The sequence below is a fragment of the Microcebus murinus genome, chromosome 19 (genome assembly GCF_040939455.1).
Source record: "Microcebus murinus isolate Inina chromosome 19, M.murinus_Inina_mat1.0, whole genome shotgun sequence".
NCBI classification, from domain to species: domain Eukaryota; kingdom Metazoa; phylum Chordata; class Mammalia; order Primates; family Cheirogaleidae; genus Microcebus; species Microcebus murinus.
This window is the reverse complement of record NC_134122.1, coordinates 24,759,456-24,778,513: the sequence shown is the minus strand read 5'-3', so window position 1 is coordinate 24,778,513 and position 19,058 is coordinate 24,759,456. Positions and strand designations below refer to the sequence as shown.

The 19,058-nt window shown below is 50.7% G+C and overlaps 1 protein-coding gene and 1 long non-coding RNA gene across 4 annotated transcripts in view; one reads left to right on the top strand and one right to left on the bottom strand.

Annotated features, from left to right (window-relative positions):
• Window positions 1–219: 219 nt before the first annotated feature.
• LOC142862434 (uncharacterized) lies at window positions 220–11,208 on the bottom strand. The gene is made up of 3 exons (XR_012913509.1): window positions 11,082–11,208; window positions 403–524; window positions 220–309 (listed from the first exon to the last, which is right to left on the bottom strand). It is a non-coding gene; the product is annotated as an uncharacterized LOC142862434 (long non-coding RNA).
• Window positions 10,056–19,058, top strand: part of RADIL (Rap associating with DIL domain) — a 68,562-nt gene continuing 59,559 nt past the window's right edge. For 2 of the 3 annotated variants that reach the window (XM_012759157.2, XM_012759156.2), the window contains exons 1-2: window positions 10,056–10,169; window positions 14,155–14,749. In XM_012759157.2, the coding sequence (XP_012614611.2) occupies window positions 14,158–14,749 (592 nt within the window). In that variant the 5' untranslated portion in view covers window positions 10,056–10,169; window positions 14,155–14,157. The remainder of the gene's footprint in view (window positions 10,170–14,154; window positions 14,750–19,058) is intronic. The other variant, XM_012759155.2, reaches the window with a different exon arrangement.

Genomic DNA, 19,058 nt, shown 5'->3' with positions numbered 1-19,058 from the left:
CATCAATTCTTATAAAAGTGATCTCTGTTCATTGTAGAAAATGGGATATTTAGAAAAGTATAAAATAAATTAGAAACCCTGTATTAGCTATCTATTGCTGCATATAACCAATTATCCTAAAATAGTGGCTTAAAACAACAATAAACATCTTTGTCTCCAGTGGTTTCTGTGGGTCAGAAATACAGGGTCTGGCTTCAGCTGGAGGACGGGGAGGCTGAGACTGGACTCCTCTGGGGGCCTCTTCACTCTCGTCTGGTGGGTGATGCTGGTGGCTGGCTGGGGCCTTATCCATAACGTTGGCTAAACATCCTGTTATAAAATGCAGGTTTTATTATTACTCAGGTATGATGAGGCCCACAGATCAGGAGACAGTTGCCATCAACAACATAGTTTGTTACTCACAGATCCCAAGAGGAGGAGACATGTCACACTGGTCAGGGCCACATGGGAAGCACCAGGATCGGACAGGAGTTAGGAGGTGTGGGGGGCAGGAGGAAACATGGCAAGAGCCTTCATCATGGTTTCTGCAGAAAGGAGGGGGTGAGGCAGTGTGAGCAGGCTTAGGATTGGCTGGTTTGAATAATTTTAGCAGGCTCTGGGGTGCAGGGGCTGTCCTGAACTGTCTGATACCTGGCCCTGGGGTGATTCGAGGCAGGGGGGAATACTGGCCTGAAATATAAGAGCCCATTAGAGAAGGTGGGGAGGTGGGCTCTGGGGTGGTTGGTTGGCATAGGAAAGGCACACTTTTCTTTTATTTTTCTTTCATTCATTTTCTATTTACTCCCTTTTAATTTCACTGCAGGAAAGGCCACTTAAAGGTCATTCCTTTACTCCCTCTGGGAGGTGGCTAGCCCTTCAAGGTACGGTCTCTCTAGGGTCAGAAAGGCCTCAGATGTCAAAACAGCCTTTTAATTTTATCAGAATAAAAAGACGTGCTTAATGAACACCCACATGTGACTTCCCCATATGGCCTGGGCTTCCTTACAACATGGTGGCTCGGTCCTAAGGCAGGTGTCTCAAGAGAAGGAGCCAGCCAGGCGGGAGACTATTGCCTCTTATGACCTGGCCTTGGAAGTCTCGCATCATCGTTTCTGCCCTATTCCGTTGACCTAGGCAGCTGAAAAGGTCCTCGCAAGTTCAAGAGGAGGCAATGTACACTGTCCTCCCCAATACTGGATGGAGGTAAGTCCACTGTACAGTGTAATAAGAGCATGTGTAATGGGATCTGTGTGTTTGGCGTGTCTGCCTTTGGAAATTGCAATCTGCTGCTGACTCTACTAACCACTGTTACACATCCTACTTACACATCTTTTATTTTATTTTAATTAATTTGCTGATTTATTTTTTCTTTTATTTTTATAGGTCACAAATAAAAAATTGTGTATATTTATTGTGCACAACATGATGTTTTGAAATATGTATATATTTCAGACTGGTTCAAGGAAGCTAATGAACATATGCATTGTCTCACATTATCTCACATTTTTAAAAGACTACACATCCTTAAAAAACACCTTTATTGAGATGTAATTCACATACCATTTGTTATCTATTAAAGTGTATAATTCAAGGGTCTTTAGTATATTCACAGATATGTGCAACCATCACAGTCAATTTCAGAACTTTTTATTACCCCAGAAAGACACCTATACCCCTTCAATGCCACACCTAGATACCCTTATCTCCCCCTCCACCCTAAGCAACCTCTAATCTGCTTTTTCTCTATGAATTTGCCTATTTTAGATATTTCCTTTGAGAGGAATCAGATAACATTGTCCTTTTGTGTCTGGCTTATTTCACTTACCATGACGTTCTCAAGATCCATCCATGTTGTAGTGTGTGTCAGTACCTTGTTACTTTTTATGGCCGAATAATATTCCATTGTGTTGATATACTACATTTTCGTTTTGTCCATTTGTCTGTTTGTCAATCGATGGACATATGGGTTGTGTCCACCTTTTGGGTATTATGAATAATGCTGCTGTAAACACTCTTGTACAGGTTTTTGTATAGCAATTTGTTTTCATTTATCTGGGGACCATGTCTAGGAGAATGGCTGGATCATATGGGAACTCTATGTTTCATCATTTAAGGAACTGCCAGATGGTTTTCCAAAGCATCTGCACCATTTTACATTCTCACCAGCGATGTACAATGTATAAAGGTTCTGACTTCTCCACATCCTCACCAACATTTTACACTTTTTTTTTAAGAGATAGGATCTTGCTCTTTTGCCTAGCCTGGAGTGCAGTGGCTCAATCATAGCTCACTGTAACCTCCAACTTCTGGGATTAAACAATCCTCCTGCCTTAGCCTCCTGAATAGCTGGGACTACATGTGTGTACCACTACCCCAGGCTAATTAAAAAAAATTTTTTTTTTTAGAGATAGGGTCTTGCTATGTTTCCCAGGGTGGTTCTGAACTCCTGGCCTCAAGCGATCCTCCCACCTCAGCCTCCCAAAATGTTGGTATTAAAGGTGGGAGCCACCACATCTTGTAGGCTTGGCCTATACATCTTTTTGAATGTGATTTTACAAGGGAGAAGGATCTATTATTAGCTAAATTTTGTAATCTTGGACAAGTCTGTTAGCCTCTCTTGGCTTCAGGTCCACATCAGTAATGTGCAGACATTGGGTTAAATTCGGGTTCTCACACATTGCTTTTCTTGGGTATTGGAGAGAAGACCAAGGCCTTTCACTGCAATTTGAAAAATGGCCACTCATCCCCATTTCTCAGTATATTAAAGACAGTTCATGCAAACATTTTCTTTCGTAATTATTTTTCTTACACATGCATCACAAACCAAATGGTACCTTCTACCAAATACTAACAGCCAACAGGTCAAGTAAACAAATAAAAAATTAATATTAATGAAAACGTCAGACCCAACCAATCATATGTGATTCAACAATGTGTTTTCTTGGGGCCACATGTGTTCTTTTGTGACTTTATGCTGTGTCCATATCACATGGTCATATTTTTAGCTCATGAGATTGATCCTAACTTCTACCTGGATTGAAACACATCAACTTTTCAATTTACTCCCAATCCCAAGAGCACGAGTATGTTCGGAGTCTTTGCCACATGAATACCTTAATAGCCACTGGGCTAGATGATTTGTGAGGTCTCACCTTGCGTAAAAGGTGTTTTGAGAGTTAAGTAAATGTGATTCAAGGTTCTTCTTGAGAATAAAGTATCTTAACACAATCCATTTTGGTGGTGCTGAAACCTTGCTTGTGTGTTTGTCTCAGCTGAACACATTTACTCCATGGCATCGTTTCCCATCCATTTACTAAGGACTCCCTAATCGGTATCTTCCACTTAGTTGTCTCACCTGAGCTGCGGGTCCATTGCGCCAACTAACTACTGGGTATCCACATCACAGTATATGTACATCCCAACTGCATGATGTCAAAACAGGATCTCTCTGTACTCCTAGATTTCCTTCTCCTCCACACCCTGTCTTGGCGATTGTTCCTTCATCTGCTCACCTGCCAAAGCCAGGAGTCTGGATGCCACTCAATTCCTCCCTTTCCATCGCCTCCTCCACATTAGTCAGCCGCGGTCGTTTCCTGGGGTTGCCGTAACAAGGGACCACTGAGCTGAGGGCTTAAATGGCAGAAGTTTCTTGTCTCGTAGCTCAGTTGGCCAGAAGTCCGAGATCAAGGTGATGGCAGGGTTGATCCTTCTGCAGGCTGTGAGGGAGAATTTCTTCCAGGCCGCTCCTCTAGTTTGTGCTGGTTAGATGACGGTCTTGCCATTGCTTGTCTTGTAGAAGCTTCGTTCCGATCTCTGCCTTTGTCTTCATGTTGCATTTTCCTTGTGTGTGTGTATGTGTCTGTGTGTAAATGTCCCCCCTGTAGAAGGTCAGCTGTCAGTACTGGATCAGGGCCCAACCTCCTGACCTCACTTTAACTTGATCACCTCTGTAAAGACTCTGTTTCCAAATAAGGTCACATTCTGAGGTCCTGGTGGTTAGGACTCCAAAATACCTTTCTTAGGAGGACATGATTTGACCCACAATGTGCGCTGTCAAATCCTGCCATGCTGCCTCTTGGACACCACTCACATGTGTCCATGTTTCCCCAGCACTGCTGCCTCTCTGCCCAGACTGCCACCACCTCTCTCGTGGACCCCCAGCATCCCTTCCTGCTTCCAGACTTGGCCCTCTCCAGTCTTTCTAAAACACAAACATGACCAGGTCACTCTTTTGCATAAAATCTTTATATAGCTCCCTATTACTCCCAAGATACAGTCGAAACTCCTCTGTGACCATATGGTCATGTCACTTTTTCTTTTTTTTTTTTGAGACAGAGTCTTACTATGTTGCCTGGGCTAGAGTGCCATGGCATCAGCCTAGCTCACAGCAACCTCAAACTCCTGGGCTCAAGCGATCCTCCTGCCTCAGCCTCCCAAATAGCTGGGACTACAGGCATTTGCCACCACGCCTGGCTAATTTTTTCTATATATATATTTTTAGTTGTCCAGCTAATTTCTTTCTGTTTTTAGTAGAAACGGGGTCTCGCTCTTGCTCAGGCTGGTCTCGAACTCCTGAGCTCAAACAATCCACCCGCCTCGGCCTCCCAGAGTGCCAGGATTACAGGCGTGAACCACTGTGCCCGGCGGGTCATGTCACTTTGATTGCAAGTGATTAAGATGAAAAGGGGATTAGTTGGCTTATGCTACCCAGCAGGACAGCAACAGAGGTGGCCATGGCAGTGGCAACCAGAAACTTCAGGGCTGTCAGTCTCGCTTGCTGTTTCTCGGCTTCATTTTCTCAGACAGATTTAGTAGGGGATATGGCCACTGCAGTTTGGGGGACACCTTTTTACTGATCCCTGATGCAAGAGGAAAGGCTTACTCCTCATTAGCTCCAAATGGAAGTATTTTGATTGGCCTGGCCTGAGTCACATGACTATCTCTGAACCAATCACCATGGCTGGGGTGTGTGGCCTAGACTGATTTTTAAGAGATGACCAGTTGCATTTGGAATACACAGTTAGAGAAGGGAAGTGGCCTGGGGATGGGGGCAGAAGAAGCAGAGACCTGGGGACTCCAGTTTCCCTGCGCCAAAACATGGCATACAAGTCCATAGCAGACACCAGCTACCTGCTCACCAAATCCAAATCTATTGCCTATTCTCCCTGGGCACCTTGCCATGCTACATTGCCCATGCTCTCTTGCAGTTGGGTGTGGTTTAGTCATTCATATGTGACCAATTAAAACTTCCTACACACAAAACTCCTCCTCTTTCCTCATCTACTGGCTGAGTGAAGAGGATTTTTAGTCCCCAGAGGAGGGCAGAGCCACAACTTGGAAGGAGCTTGGGTGCTTTGAATATCCCCATTAATTGCCACCCACCAATCAAGAACATTCACTTTGAACTTCATCACTGGAGGCAGAAATCCACTCCTATTCTCTTAAGCCACTAAAATTATGAGATTCATGTATTTTGTAGCTAATATTACCCTGATGAATACAATGGCTTCTCATGATCTGTCTGTTGTCTGAGGCTCAAATCCTGGTGCTTCTATTTCCCAGATGTGTGACTTTCAGCAAGTGAATTGCTGTCAACTCAGGTTCACTCATCTCTGCATGGACAGACATAATAATGCCAGTCAGAGAGATGGAGGTGGAGTGTTCAGTTCTAGCTGGTAGATTGTATTATTTGTCCACACTTCTTCTTTCCTGCCCTTCCTTGACACAGATGTCTACCTCCATGGGAAGAGTACACTCTCCTGACCCATGGATCTCGGGCTTAGCTATGTGATTTGTTTTGGCAAATGAAATGCTGGTGGATATGACATCACCACCCACATGCAGGTGCTTTAAACTAGCTCATGTGGTTTGCGTTGGCTGCTTGCTTTTCTGCCATTTATGGTGAGAACACCCCTGGTAAGTGCTGCTCCCAGGAGGTGGAGACACGTGGAACAGATCTGAGCCCAAACCCAGCCAATCCCAGTCAGGCTCTCCAGAGCCTCAGGTGACCTGTAGAATCAAAGGTAGGAACACTGAATGCTGGCATGTTGGGGTTGTCGCATAACGTTACTTCAGCCGTACCTCACCAACATACAATTGTCTTACTACGCTGTAATGATCTGTTCACTGTCCACCAGAGTATAAGTTCCTTGAGGGTGCCTTGCTCATCTCTGTCACCCAGGTAAACCAGGAGGTACTAAATTGTTGACTGAAAGTTGCTCCACATGAGATGTGGGAAGAAAAATAACAATTGCTGTGTTCGGGGCTGATGAATGAACTGGCAATGGGCCACACCCAAGCACTGCTATTTTGTGGTGTTATTTTGTGGTGTGGACCGCATCAAGAATGGATCAAGTCCCTTGTTCTGCCAGTCCCTCCAGGGACACTGGATGTACCAGTCTTCAAGGAAAGACTGAGGTCTGACGCTTCCTGCCACCACCTACCCTCCCTCTCCTCGGGGCCCCCAAAGAGCCCAGTCCCTGCCCCTCTGTCCTAACAAGTTGCTGTTCCTTTGGGTAAGTCCCAGGAACTCTGCCGCTCTCTAGCGGCCAAGGAGGGCAGCTCGACACTCCATTTTTGCCCAGTGGATTTGCAGATACTTATAACAACCTGACAGTTTGAAAGCTTGTTTTTGGTGGGCACAGTGGCTCATGCCTGTAATCCTAGCACTCTGGGAGGCCGAGGCGGGAGGATCGTTTGAGGTCAGGAGTTTGAGACCAATCTCTACTAAAAATAGCAAAATTAGCTGGGCACCTATAGTTCCAGCTACTTGGGAGGCCGAGGCAGTAGGATCTCTTGAGCCCAGGAGTTTGAGGTTGCTGTGAGCTAGGGTGATGCCACAGCACTCTACTCAGGCAACAGAGTAAGACTCTGTCAAAAACAAACAAACAAACAAACAAAAAAACTTGTTTTGATCACCTGTCCAGGTGAATGGTGCTGGGATACAAAGATGAATAAAACTCTGGACTTGTCCTTGAAAAGCTTCCAGTTGAGGGAGGAGTTGGGAGTGGATGGAAATCTGTTCATTCATTGATTCATTTAACAAATATTTATTGAGCACCGACTATGTGCCAACTATAACAGTAAACAAGGCAGATAAGGCCCCTGCCTTTCAGGAACACGTACTCTAGAGCATGTTAAATACACAAATACATGGAGATAGTGATAATGGTCTATGAGTTAAATAAAACAGGTAGTAATAAAATAGGGAGTGGCTGGAGGGTGATAATCAACAGGTGGTCAGGAGGGAGGGTGCAGCTGAGCTTCTGTGACGGCAGGGCCTGCGAGGAGCCCAGCAGGAAGGGCTGGGGTGGGGGACGGCTGGATGAAAGGTTTCAAGGAGTGGGAACAGAAGTTCCAAGGGGCTGGAGCTCCATGGCACAGAAAGAGAGCAGTTGGAGCGGGGTTATGTAAGCCTTACTTTATTCTAAGTGCAAAAGGAAGTTATTAGAGGATTATAAGCGGAGGAGTTTAAGGAACGAGTGTGATCATCGTGGGCTTACTTAATAGAAAGGTAACAAAAGGCTGCGTGAGTACAGAGGAGGGCACATAGCCACATCTGGGGGACGAAAAGGCCTCCTAGATAAGGGGCCATAGTTATCTACTGGCTGCATAGCAAACTGCCCCCAAGACTTGGTGCTTAAATTAATAATAAACACTTATCATCTCTCCATTTCCAAGGGTTGGGAATTTGGGAGTAACTTTGCTGCTGGTGGTGGTGGTGGGGGTGTTCTGGCTCAGGGTCACCTGCAGTTAGAATGTTGGTCAGCAGTCACCTGAAGGCTCCTGTGGCTGATGAGCCACACCCAACAGGGCTCACTGACATGGATGGCGAGTTGGTGCCGTGGTGGGATGCCTCAGTTTCTTGCCCTATGGACCTCTCTAGAGCTGTGTGAGTGTCCTCCCAACATGGTGGCTTGCTTCCCTCGGAGCCAGTGGGCGAAGAGATAGCAAAGGCGGAAGCCATGCCTTTTATTATTTAGCTCCAGAAATAACAGTATCATTTTGGTGATATCTTATTGGTTACACAAGTCAGACCTATTCAACATGAGTGTGAAAACAAGGAGGTGCGAGTCACTGGAGGCCATTTGGGAGGCTGGCTGCCACAAAAGTAACACCTGATCTGAGTCTTAAAGGATGAGTAAAAATTAAGCAGGTGATGAAGGTTGGTATAATATTATGGGCTGAATTTCATGCCCCTGAGATTCCTATGTTGAAGCCCTAACTCCTAGTACCCCAGAGAGTGACTATATTTGGAGGTAGAGCCTTTAAAGAGGTGATCAAGTTAAAATGAGTCTGTTAGGATGGGCCCTAATCCAATCTGACTGGTGTCCTTATATGAAGAGAAAAATCTGACACACAAAGAGACACCAGGGAGGTGCACACACAGAGGAAAGGCCAGATGAAGACACAGCCGAGAGGTGGCCATCGGCAAACCAAGCAGAGAGGCCCCAGAAGAAACCAATCTACTGACAACTTAATCTTGGACTTCCAGCCTCCAGAACTGTGAGACAATACATTTCTGTTGTTTAAGCCACCCAACCTGTGGTATTTTGTTATGGCATCTTCAGCAAACTGATGAAGCTGGAAGGGTGTTTCAAGGCAGAAGGACTGGCCTGAGCAAAGAATCAAGGTGTGAAGCAGTGTAATAACACCAAATAATTGGCATTACTGGATCCTTAAGAGAAGGAGCCAGCAACTTTTTCTGCAAAAGGCCGGATAATAAATATTTTAGGCTTTTTGGGCTACAAAATCTCTGTTGCATGAAAGCAGTTGTAGACAATATGTAAATAAATGGATGTAGCTGTGTTGAAATAAAACTTTATTTACACAGGTTGTAGTTTGCTGAACCTGAAGAGGCATGTGGAAAGCATGGAGATGGGTCCTGGTCATGGTGAGGATACCTTAGCAGGAAAACCCAGGCTAAACCCAGCTCCGATAATTGCCTCTTCTAGGTTGCCCTTGTTCATGTGCCCCTGAACTGAAAAATTCAAGCAGGTCATTTAGCTACAGCATTTGGTCCCAGGTAGGCAGGGAGGTTGGTGTGTATATAGAGAGTCCTGCGGTGCTCCATATGGCTCTATCTCTAGCAGTCTGACCTCTCTGAGCCTCTATTTTCCCATCTGCTTCACAAAAGTTAAGGTGAGCATTAATTGAGATGACCTAGGTAAAGTCCCCTAGGGCCAGCACACAGTAGTTGGTCAGTAAACGTCTGGTCCCACCCCCTTGCCCCATCGAGAATATGAGGTCATTACTATAAATCGTTATACTCCAATAGCTGTCAACAAAAAAGTTCACTCCCAGGGCCCGGATTCTGCACATTGATGTCCGAGGCCACGCGCATCTCCCAGGACTAGACCCCAGCAGTGTGGTACAACAGGACTTGTCTCTGAGAAGCATTTCTCAAGGTAAAACCCCAGCCGGAGGGCTACGGACATGAGCTACTTAAGCAAGTTCCCAGGGCGGGCGGTAGGGGCCAGAGCCCCAGAGCTGACCTGGCCCCGTTTTGCATCGTTTTAAGCAGGAGTGTCATGATCTGATTTGTTTTCTAAAACTCTGGGTTGGGGCAGATTGCAAGGGAGACCCAACTCGCCACCTAGTTCCTTTTCAACGTCTTAGATGTTCATTAAGAGCCGGTCAAGCTCTGCCCCCCCACCCCGCCCACTCACTGGGCTACTACGGTGGAAAGTGGGGACCGAAACAGCCCTGCGGACATCAGAGCAGAGCCCACGAGCGGCGCAGGGGCTGAGCACTGGCCAGGTCATCCTGCCCGGAGCCCGCCGGTCCAGCCCGGCGCCCGCCACTTGAACTGCAGGCTGGCGGTGAGCTAAGCAGGGAGCTCGCTTCTCCGTATCTAGCCCCGCCCCTCTCCCAAGCCCCGCCCCCGAGGTACCGTCCCTCAAGGCCTCTTCCCCGTCCATTGGTAGGCCGGCAGGAGGCGCCAGCGCACAGCCCACCGTCCCTCGTCGGTTGGCCCCGCCTCTCCCTCAAGGCCACGCCCCCTAAGGCTTTGTTTCTGCCTATTGGGCGTCGAGATGCTCGCTCACAGCCCGCCTCTTCTCGCCCCGCCCCTCCCACGCGGTCCCGCCCCGTCCGTTGGGCGGCCGGCAGGAGGCGCCGCGGCGCACGCGGGTGCCGGCTCGGGCTGATCCCGGCAGAGCTGCGCGGGAACGTGGCGGCGGCTGCGGTAGGTGAGTGCGGGGTGCGCGAGGAGGGCCGCGGAGACAGGGGCCGCTCGGGCAGGGTAGCCCGGCGGCTGCCGGGGGCGCAGAGGGCGCGGGAGGGGGGCTGCGGGGCGCGCACGGGCACCTTCCCAGCTGCGAACCGGAGTAACGAGGGCAGGCGTGTTCGGTTGCCATGGAAACCGTGGGCAAGGGCGGCCGACCTGCGGGGTCCCGGGATTTGGCGCGGCAGTGGTCTCCCGCGGCCTGGCCGTGGCCCTGGATTCCGGCCCCCACCTCCAGGGCACCCCCGGCCCTCAGTTTCCCCGGCCGGGAGCGCCTGGCTTGGGGCGTTGCGGGGCGGCAGGGCGCAGGGGTCCGCGCGCTCCCTCCCCTCCCCGCCCACGCCCCGTCCCAGGTTTCCTTTCCAGACCGCGCGCGTGTGCCAGCTGAGAGCGTTGTTTCCCAGCCATTTCTGTACCACTTCCAGCCCTCTCACGAACTGCTTCTAAGAAGCCGCTCTGTGGGGTGGTGGGGGGGGGGCTGCAGACTTGCAGGCTCGGCCCCTGTTGCCTGTCAAGTGTTTGGTTAATGTGAATTGCCGCAAAGAATGTGCTTGCCGGCGTCTCGAGTTAGCCTGTGCCACCTCTCGAGCATTCCAGAGGGGAGCCAGGCTCTGGTCTCACTGCGGGGGGGTGGGGTGGGGGGGGAGGCAGTCCCCTCTGGAGAGGCGAGCGCCTCAGAAGTAAATCTGATTGAATTATGTTTGCGTTAGAAGCCCGGCGCTAGCTGGAGCTGTGGAGATAGGATTTGTGGAAGGGGATAAAGCAGAGCGCGCAAAGTGCTCTTCGTTTTCCCTCCTGGTGGAAACGGTAATGGGTTCCACGTTGGCCTGCTGGACCCGAGAGGTCCCTCCACCCATGTCGTCAGCCCGGCACTGACCTCACTCCCTGCACAGCGGCTGTGACTGGAGCTTGTTTTCCATCAGAAATCGGACTCTTCCTTGAGAACAAGAGAAAACATTCTCTTAAGAGCAGTGTCCTGCACTCTGCTCTCTGGGCTCTGAGCTTTTCCCAAGTGTTTGTGGGACAGAGGACAGAATTGAGCAGAAAAGGAAAACGCAGGTCACACTTCCAAAAAAACAGATCTAGTTACGCAGGGCGTGCTCTGTTCCCTAGGATTTCCCTGCACTCCTCTGGAACTTTTAAAAAACAAATCCCATGTGGACAAACAGGCTGCATTCTGTGATTACAGCAAGTGGGAACCCTCTGACCTAGCCACAGGGAGAATGACCATAAGGAGAAAAAAACTTTCTGAAATCCCCAAAACGGATAAGTTTTGTGTGAACAGGGATTTCTTGGGGCTTAAGGAGTTACTGGAAAGAAATGGATCACATTGTCTCTGCTTACATTTCCACTTCTTTCCATGATATTGCTAGCTCTGCTTTGGAATCTTGCACAGGAGATTTCTGGAAGAGGGCAGGACACTCCTGAAGTTCAAGCTTCTAAGGCCTTGGGAAGGGACCTGGCAGTCAAATATTTGTAGTTTTCTATTTCTTTTTTATTAAAGCAGAATTGTATAAACATCATTGTATAAACACCTGCATTCACCCCTGGGCACAAGATACTAGTTCACTTGTCGTATCTGGGTGCCTTTTAAACTCTTGTGTTTGCTTCACTACTCTTCTGCAACTTGGCTTTCTCCTGCCCAGAGGTGTTTTCCACAGTTTTTGGTGTCATAATTACATTTACATTTGAAGGTCATCTCCAGAGGCAGAGGCTTCCTGAGCTACAAGCTGCCTGTTGTCCTGTCGACCACTTGGAGTTTGGCTTCGGACCCTGGGGAGCCTTGCTCAGAGATGACCACCATGCTCACAGAGGGCGGCAGCTGTGCCGAGTGTCCATGCAGGGTCAGGTCCCCTGAGAGTGCCCACGGTGTCTAAGCAATGGGTGTCTCCAGAGACACGTGGGAAATTTTGAAAGCAGAGTTGCATAACTTTCAGGGATGGTTAGTAAGTGCTGACTGGAGAGGCTGTTCCAAGGGTTTTGTTCTCTGATTCTAAGGACTCATTTTGAAAACTGACCACAGAAGACCCAGGTCAGAATCGGGAGTGATTTGAAGCTGCTGGTGTGGTGTCCACAGGTGGAGCCATTTGTTTGTGATGCGAGCACTGTCTGAAAGTGCTTTGGTTGTCAATTAAATCGAGGCCTTTGATGTGTTCATGAGGGGAAGCTGTGGCCAGCCCTGGGCTGCTTATGATTTGATAAGGAGACTGGTCACATGTTCCTCAGGGGAGGAGAAGCAAAGCCCTGGACTTACTGCTACTTCATAGCTTGGCTGCCTGAGGCCAAGGAGAACCTGATGCTTGTTCTGCTTCGACCAGTGCCTGGGGTCTCCACGACACCTGACTGTGTTAGGGCAAGTTCAGGTGTTCGGGAAGCTAGTACACAATGAAAGGCTCTGCAGTGGTGAACTGTAGGCAGTAGGTTATAGGAACAGGACAAGTGTCAGCTGCCCACCCCATACAGCAGACGTCAGCATTTGGAACCCACACTTTGGTGTGTGAAGCTATCAAAGCATTTCTGAAGAGTTCTTGGTCCTCTGGGAAAGTGCAGCTGCCAGCCCCGACTGGGCTGATTCTCCAGAGGTTGAAAGGTGGTCTGCTTCCTGCCTTCATCCTTGAGCAGAGGAGCAAGAGGTGCCAGAGCATGCGACTGACACCTTGGTGACAGCTGGCAGGAGTACAACTCGCAGTGTCGGCTTTGTAGGCCTGCCCGGTGTCATTGTTTGGTTCCTTATAGGCCAGTGTGGCTCTTTTTCTTTTGAGGGGCTCCCTAGTTACTTACTCCTGCCTTAAGCAGTGATCTGAGTCCAGCTGGAGAATATTAGTTGACTTCCCTGATTTTAGTACTGACCCGAGTCACAGTGGCAGGTGACCAGTACTGCTTTCACTGGGACCTTCTAGAAAATAGACTTTTCTCCTGGCTCATTTGTCTGCATTTGTTTTTGATGGCAACATGAGCACAAGTGGGCTGCGGTGGGTGGCAGATATGTGCAGTTTTAGAGGCAAAGCCTCAGGTTTTATGAAGGAGAGACCTGCCTCCTCCTCCTCCTCCTCTGGCTCCTGCTGCCACAGAGATTTGAGAGGAGACTGACAAACTATCTAGAGCTCTAAGCCCTTTGGAGCACTAAGGACATTAGAATTAGGATTTTATGACACATCAGAGCCTCCCAGGGCTGTCTTCTAATTTCTGCACAAGATCACATCTTGCTGGCCCGACTGGAGATGGTGGGTGGACACACACATTCCACTCGTGCTTCCGCCCTTCTGGACCAACCCTTTGTGTCGACTGTGGTGGTTGTGGGGACATTCTAATGCCGCCCTCCCAGGGAAGTGTCTCCTTCAGGCCAGGCTGAGTCTCTCTTGCCTCGTTGTGGAGGAGGAACTTCCTTGGGGTTTGTGTTTGAAAGTCTGATTGTGTATTCCTTTTTTAGTGTGGCTGCAATTTTTTTTTTTTACCTGTTTTCCTTGTTCCACTGTTGTGATTGATTTTCCACATTACAGACTGTGGTGCGGGAGATGGAGTTTACAGAGAGTTGTCTGCCTCTCTTCTGTGGCTGTGATGGTGCTGGGTGGTGGCTCCCAGGTGGCACGGAGCCAGGCCTGCAAGGTCTGTCCTGCAGTGCCGACTGCGCTCAGCGTCAGTCACTCTAACTTCACAGAAATCCGAACCCTGTGGCAGAGCGTGTCTTACTTTTGGTGACTTCATTGTGCTTCCTAGCAGTGACTTTCCTTGAAGGGCACCTCAGCCCATTTGACTTGCTTGTCCGTCTCAGACCCTCCAGGCTCCAGTCACATCCTCTCCTCAGGGGCCCTGCTGGGACTGGGACTGGGGTGGCAAGTGTGCAGGCTGGGGCGCCGAGGGGCCTGTTACGGCCACTGGGGCTCTCTCGAGTCTTGCTGGCCCTTCATGCTCACTGTGGCTGGTGTTAACCTCTTCCTTTTCCCTCCCAGGGCATGGCCTTTCCCCACCCTTTGGCTGCAGCCTCAGTCCTTGTCCTTGAAGACCTGCCCACCATGTTTTATGGGACTAACCTCATCATGTCTCCACCCGCCAAGGGCAAGCTGAAGCGGCAGGGCCAGCTGTTGTCCAGCGTACTATCCCGGACGCTGAGCTATAAGCACCGAGACCTGGACCCCACCTTCTCCAGCCAGGGCACCAGTGATGACCCCTCCGAGCTCTCCACCCAGCTCTCAGCCCCTGGGGTACTGAAGGTGTTTGGGGACAGTGTCTGCACAGGTACCCACTATAAGAGTGTCCTGGCAACTGACACCTCCAGTGCCCAGGAGCTGGTGAAGGAGGCGCTGGAGCGGTATGCCCTGGACCCTGCGCACGCCGGCCAGTATGTGCTGTGTGACGTGGTGGGCAAGGCTGATGCCGGGCAGCAGTGGCAGGCCCAGTGCTTTCGAGTGTTTGGGGATAACGAGAAGCCTCTCTTGATCCGAGCATTTTGGAAGCCCCAGGAAGGCTTATCCCGGAGGTTTGAGCTGAGAAAGAGATCAGACGTGGAAGCACTGGCAGCCAAGGATGTGGACACCATGACGGCAGGTGAGGAAGGGGTGGAAGGTTCCGGAAAAGCCATGGGTCTGAGTGCCGAGAGGGCTGGTCAGGGGAAGATGAGCAGGAGTTGTGTGGGGGTGCCTTTGGGGCCTTGCTCTGTGGAGGTGGTCGGAGTCTGTGTTGACAGCTTCCTCCTAAATTCACTGTTTGAAGATCAGCTGTCTTGGAAATCATACTGTCTATACTGCAGGATACCTGCTGGTGTCCTTTAGTGGCTCCTGACATGTTCTTGCAGGATTTCAGGCCAGATCCATCCTTTTGTCTAATGAGATCATTGCCTTGCTCTTTATCTGGCATCTCGTTAGCTGCAGAGAACTGAGCTCATCTCGTTACATATGGGGTTACAGACTCATCACAGCAAGTCCCTCAACATCTGGGACCTGGTGGGTATGTTTGTGGCAATCAAGTGAAAAGACGGGGAGGAAGCTGTCCCCAAAACCCTAGTGGCCTAGCCAGGGTGCAGGGTCTCAGAGGTGACCAGGGTGCACCTGGGGAGCAGCAGGGCTGAGGGCGCCTGGGTGGTTAGAGACCTTCCTGGGGCAGCCCAGCCTGGGGCAGTTGGCCATTGGCCATCTGAGAAGTGCCAGGGGCAGCTTTGGGTGCCTGCCCCAGGGCTCTAGAGCCCTGAGGCCTGGGCCTGCATCTTTGTGTCTGGTAATAACAATTGGTGGAAAGAGGTTGACTGTCTTAATAGGTGCATCATAAAAAATAATTTTGTCAAATCCTGAAAGACTCTTTACTTAATTTCAGACCATGTTTGACTTTTTCTTAGTTTCCTGCAAAAACGCTTGCTTTACACAAGAAAGGCCTTGCGTTGCCTAGAGTAGGAAGGGTGCTTAGCAGATGCTGGAAAGGGGCCTCGCTGACATCTTGTTTGCATTGTACCTGTTCATTTCCTCCAGTTCTGCTCCTGGTGCAGCTGTCTGCCCTTTTTGCCAATGTGGTGAACAGTGGGCCTTACATGCCAGACTCCACCAGGCGTGACTGGGACCCCATGTCGCACAGCTTGGGATGCTGCACAGCTCAGGGTGCCGCAGCTGGTGTTCTGCACCAGTGACCTTCTCTGTTGTCCCTTCTTGTGGCCTCAGTTTCCTGCTCAAGAATGGGGAGAATGAAACGTTCCTGGCAGGGTTAATGAAGTGACGTGTGAGGACCCTTCAGTAGGTGCTGCTGTTACCAGTGGTCAGCGGCTTGTTCCGTGTGCACACAGGCAGTGCCTACCCAGGACGGGGTAGGGTGCACAGTGGGCTTCGTCCTGGCAGGCAGGAGTATTTTTTCATCAATGCTGTTTAGATTTGCTGGCACCTGGTGACAGTGAGAAGCAGACCAACTTGTAGTTGCTTTTATTATTATTATTAAAGTCTGCTCAGACAAGCAGCCCAGGCTGCCTGCACCCAGGGCCCCTCCTCTGCCCCATAGACTGCTGCTTATGTTTGGTTTGGTTTCCATCCTGGCCTGTCTCGTTACAAGCCAGTGGTCCCTGGAAGGGCTAGTGATCCAATGGGAGGGAGGTGGTCCCTTCCAGTACTCATTCTGAAAGCCCTCCTGTGGGGTCTTGAGAACCCACAGAAGGGAAGGTGTGGTGTGGGCGAATGAAGCCAGCATTCTGGAGGCTGTTTGGTGGACAGTACAGAATTTTGGCTGCTGTTCTGGGTGGTGTCCCCTGTATCCAGTAGATAGTGAAGATCGTGTGGGACAGGGCCCCCTTGGGACTACAGAGAGTAGCCAGGGCTGCTTCTGGGTAGCCCAGGGCCAGCCTTGCCCATCCCAGAGTCCTGCTCTGTGTCACCTGGGTGAGGTAGAGCCCTTGGAGAGCTTGCTCTGCTTGCACTGTGATTGCTGGCATAGGACTGTGGGGGCCAGACTTTGTGTCGCAGGAAAAGGGAGCCTGTTTCATGTGCACCTGCCTCTTAAGGAGTTGTTCCTGGCATGTCAGTTAAGGCCAGAGCAAGTACCACTGCCCACAGCCTGTTTAGCTTGGTGACAGTTTTTCAAACCTTTCAAAGGAGGAGGCTGTGAAGCTGAGCAGTCTCACTGACACACTTGTCCTGGCTAGAGTGGGTTGTGTCACCTGCCTGGAGTGGCCCCTGGTCCCCAGGGAATCATCCTCCCTCACTGACCTTGACGTGGTCCAGGTACTCCTGTGCCTCCTGGCCACACCGGGGTTCACGCCAGGTGATTTGAGGTGAGACATTGTCATCACCACTCACACCTGCTTGTGCTTGTCACAGAATGTTACTGAGCTCCTTTGTGGAGCAGGGCAGGAGGCAGGCCCTGGAGACACCCAGGTGTGTGAGCTGGGCCCACAGAGTCCAGGTCCATGAGGAGGCTCCTACACCCGTGCCAGGGCGGGGTCTGATGTAAAGTCCAGAACCTTGAGGATCTGTGGTTTAGAGACACAACAATGCACACGTGCACAGGTGCAGTCGCACGCTGACTTGTTCCCCTGCGTGAGGAACCTCATGGCCTCTCTGGGGATTTGGAGCTGCTCTCCACATATTCCTTCCCGTTGCTGCTGACGCCTTTCTCTGCCATCTGGGAAGTACAGGGCAGGAAGGGCGCTGGGCTGTGCCGGCTGCCCCGCAGCGCAGTGTCTCCCCGCACCATGGTGGCGGCAAAAGCCGGGAGTGTTCATGGGAGCAGCTTCTACAGCAGCTTCAGGTGACTGTCAGCCTGCACTCTTGGTGTGAGGAGAAACGTCTGGAGCTTGGCAGCCTTCCTGGTGGAGGAGGCTCTTCCTGGCATTGCTAACACCCACTAGGTCGCCTGCCTTACATGCCCCCACGAAGAGGAGCTCTGTGCCTCCCGGGCAGTTGTCCATCCTGCGCCGCCACAGGTGCTGATGGGGCTGTCACGGTGCCTGCTTGTCCTGAGAGTGCCCCCAGTGCAGCCCGTGTGTTGCTGTGGGGTGGCATTTGCTGCAGGTAAATGGGCATGACAGAGGTGGGTGCTGTAGGATGGCAGGATGAGGCTGGTGAGTGCCAGCACATGCCAGGCACCTTCATCCCCTTCATTCCTTCCCCAGGGACCACAGGTGAGCTTTTGCCTATTCCCCAGTGAGAGGACAGTCAGGTTTCACCTGGACAAGATGGTGAAGGAGGGAAGAGACTGCCAGCCTCTGTGTGTGTGTGTGTACACATACATGTGGGTGTGTGCACATGTGTAAGAAAGTGCCGGCCCTCCCCAGCCTCAGGTGGTTGGACACGACTTTCCATTCCAGTTAACGTTCCTACTGTGAAAGCCTCACACTGGTTCTGAGTAAGCTGGGCTGCCAGGTCCTGCCAACTTGAGCGGAACCACCACGCCAGAGACCACACATGCGCCTCTGTGGTTCTCAGACACTTCCAGCGCGTGCAGGCCTTTCTCCTGTCCGTTAACTGGGCTCCCCAGCAGAAGCCAGAAGCTTCCCTCAGGGGACCCACCCAGTTCTCACTAATCCCCGAAGCCATTGTTAGGCATCAGTTTTTGTTTTCATATTTCAGTATTGCATTTTCATAGCCACTAGTTTCCCCCAGATTTCCAGAGAATCAGAATGTTGAGTATCTGTTCTGGGGGAGAGGCTCGTGCAGGTAGGGCTGTGACCCGGCTTGTGCCATGAGGAGAGGGCTTGGGTCCTGCCACTGAGATAAAGATAGCAGTCACTTGTGTTTACTAGTGACAGCAGGGCCATGTGGTTTTTGTCAGGGGCTTGGGAAGGGCCAGAGAGCAGGGTTTACTCGTGTTCACAGAGGGAGTGAGCCTTCAGTCAGCTCACAGAGCTGGAGGGCTTCCTTTCCTGTTTCCTTCCTCTCCTTCCTGCCCTTCCTCCTCTCTTCCTGATAGAAGAGTGATTAGAGTGGAATTTTCCAGCTTAGCCTCACTGGCATTTCAGGCTGGGATGTCTTTGCTGTGGGAGGCCCAGGGTGCAGAATAGCACCCCAGCCTCCTACCTCCTCACCCTCCAGTTGAAATAGGCAAAGCTGTCCCCAGACATTGCCGGCTGTCCCCTGGTGCAGACCTGCCCTTGACTGAGAGTCACTGCTTTGGACCCGCTGACTGTGCTCAGGTGAGCACCTCACCATTGTGGCCAGGTGGCCATATGCCCACGCAAGGCCATCAGGACCAATCTGACGGTGGCTGTGCTTGCCTCTCCTGGGCCATGCTAAGAGGGCCATGGGGTGCCTCAGCAGCCCAGTGTATTGAGGACAGTGACATGCAGAGCCGCTGTTTGTGCCTGTGGATGCCTTCTTGCAAGGCCTTTGTGGCCTTCAGGGCCCTGGGGTTGGTGTGTTCCTGGGAGGCAGCGCCTCCTCCTTTG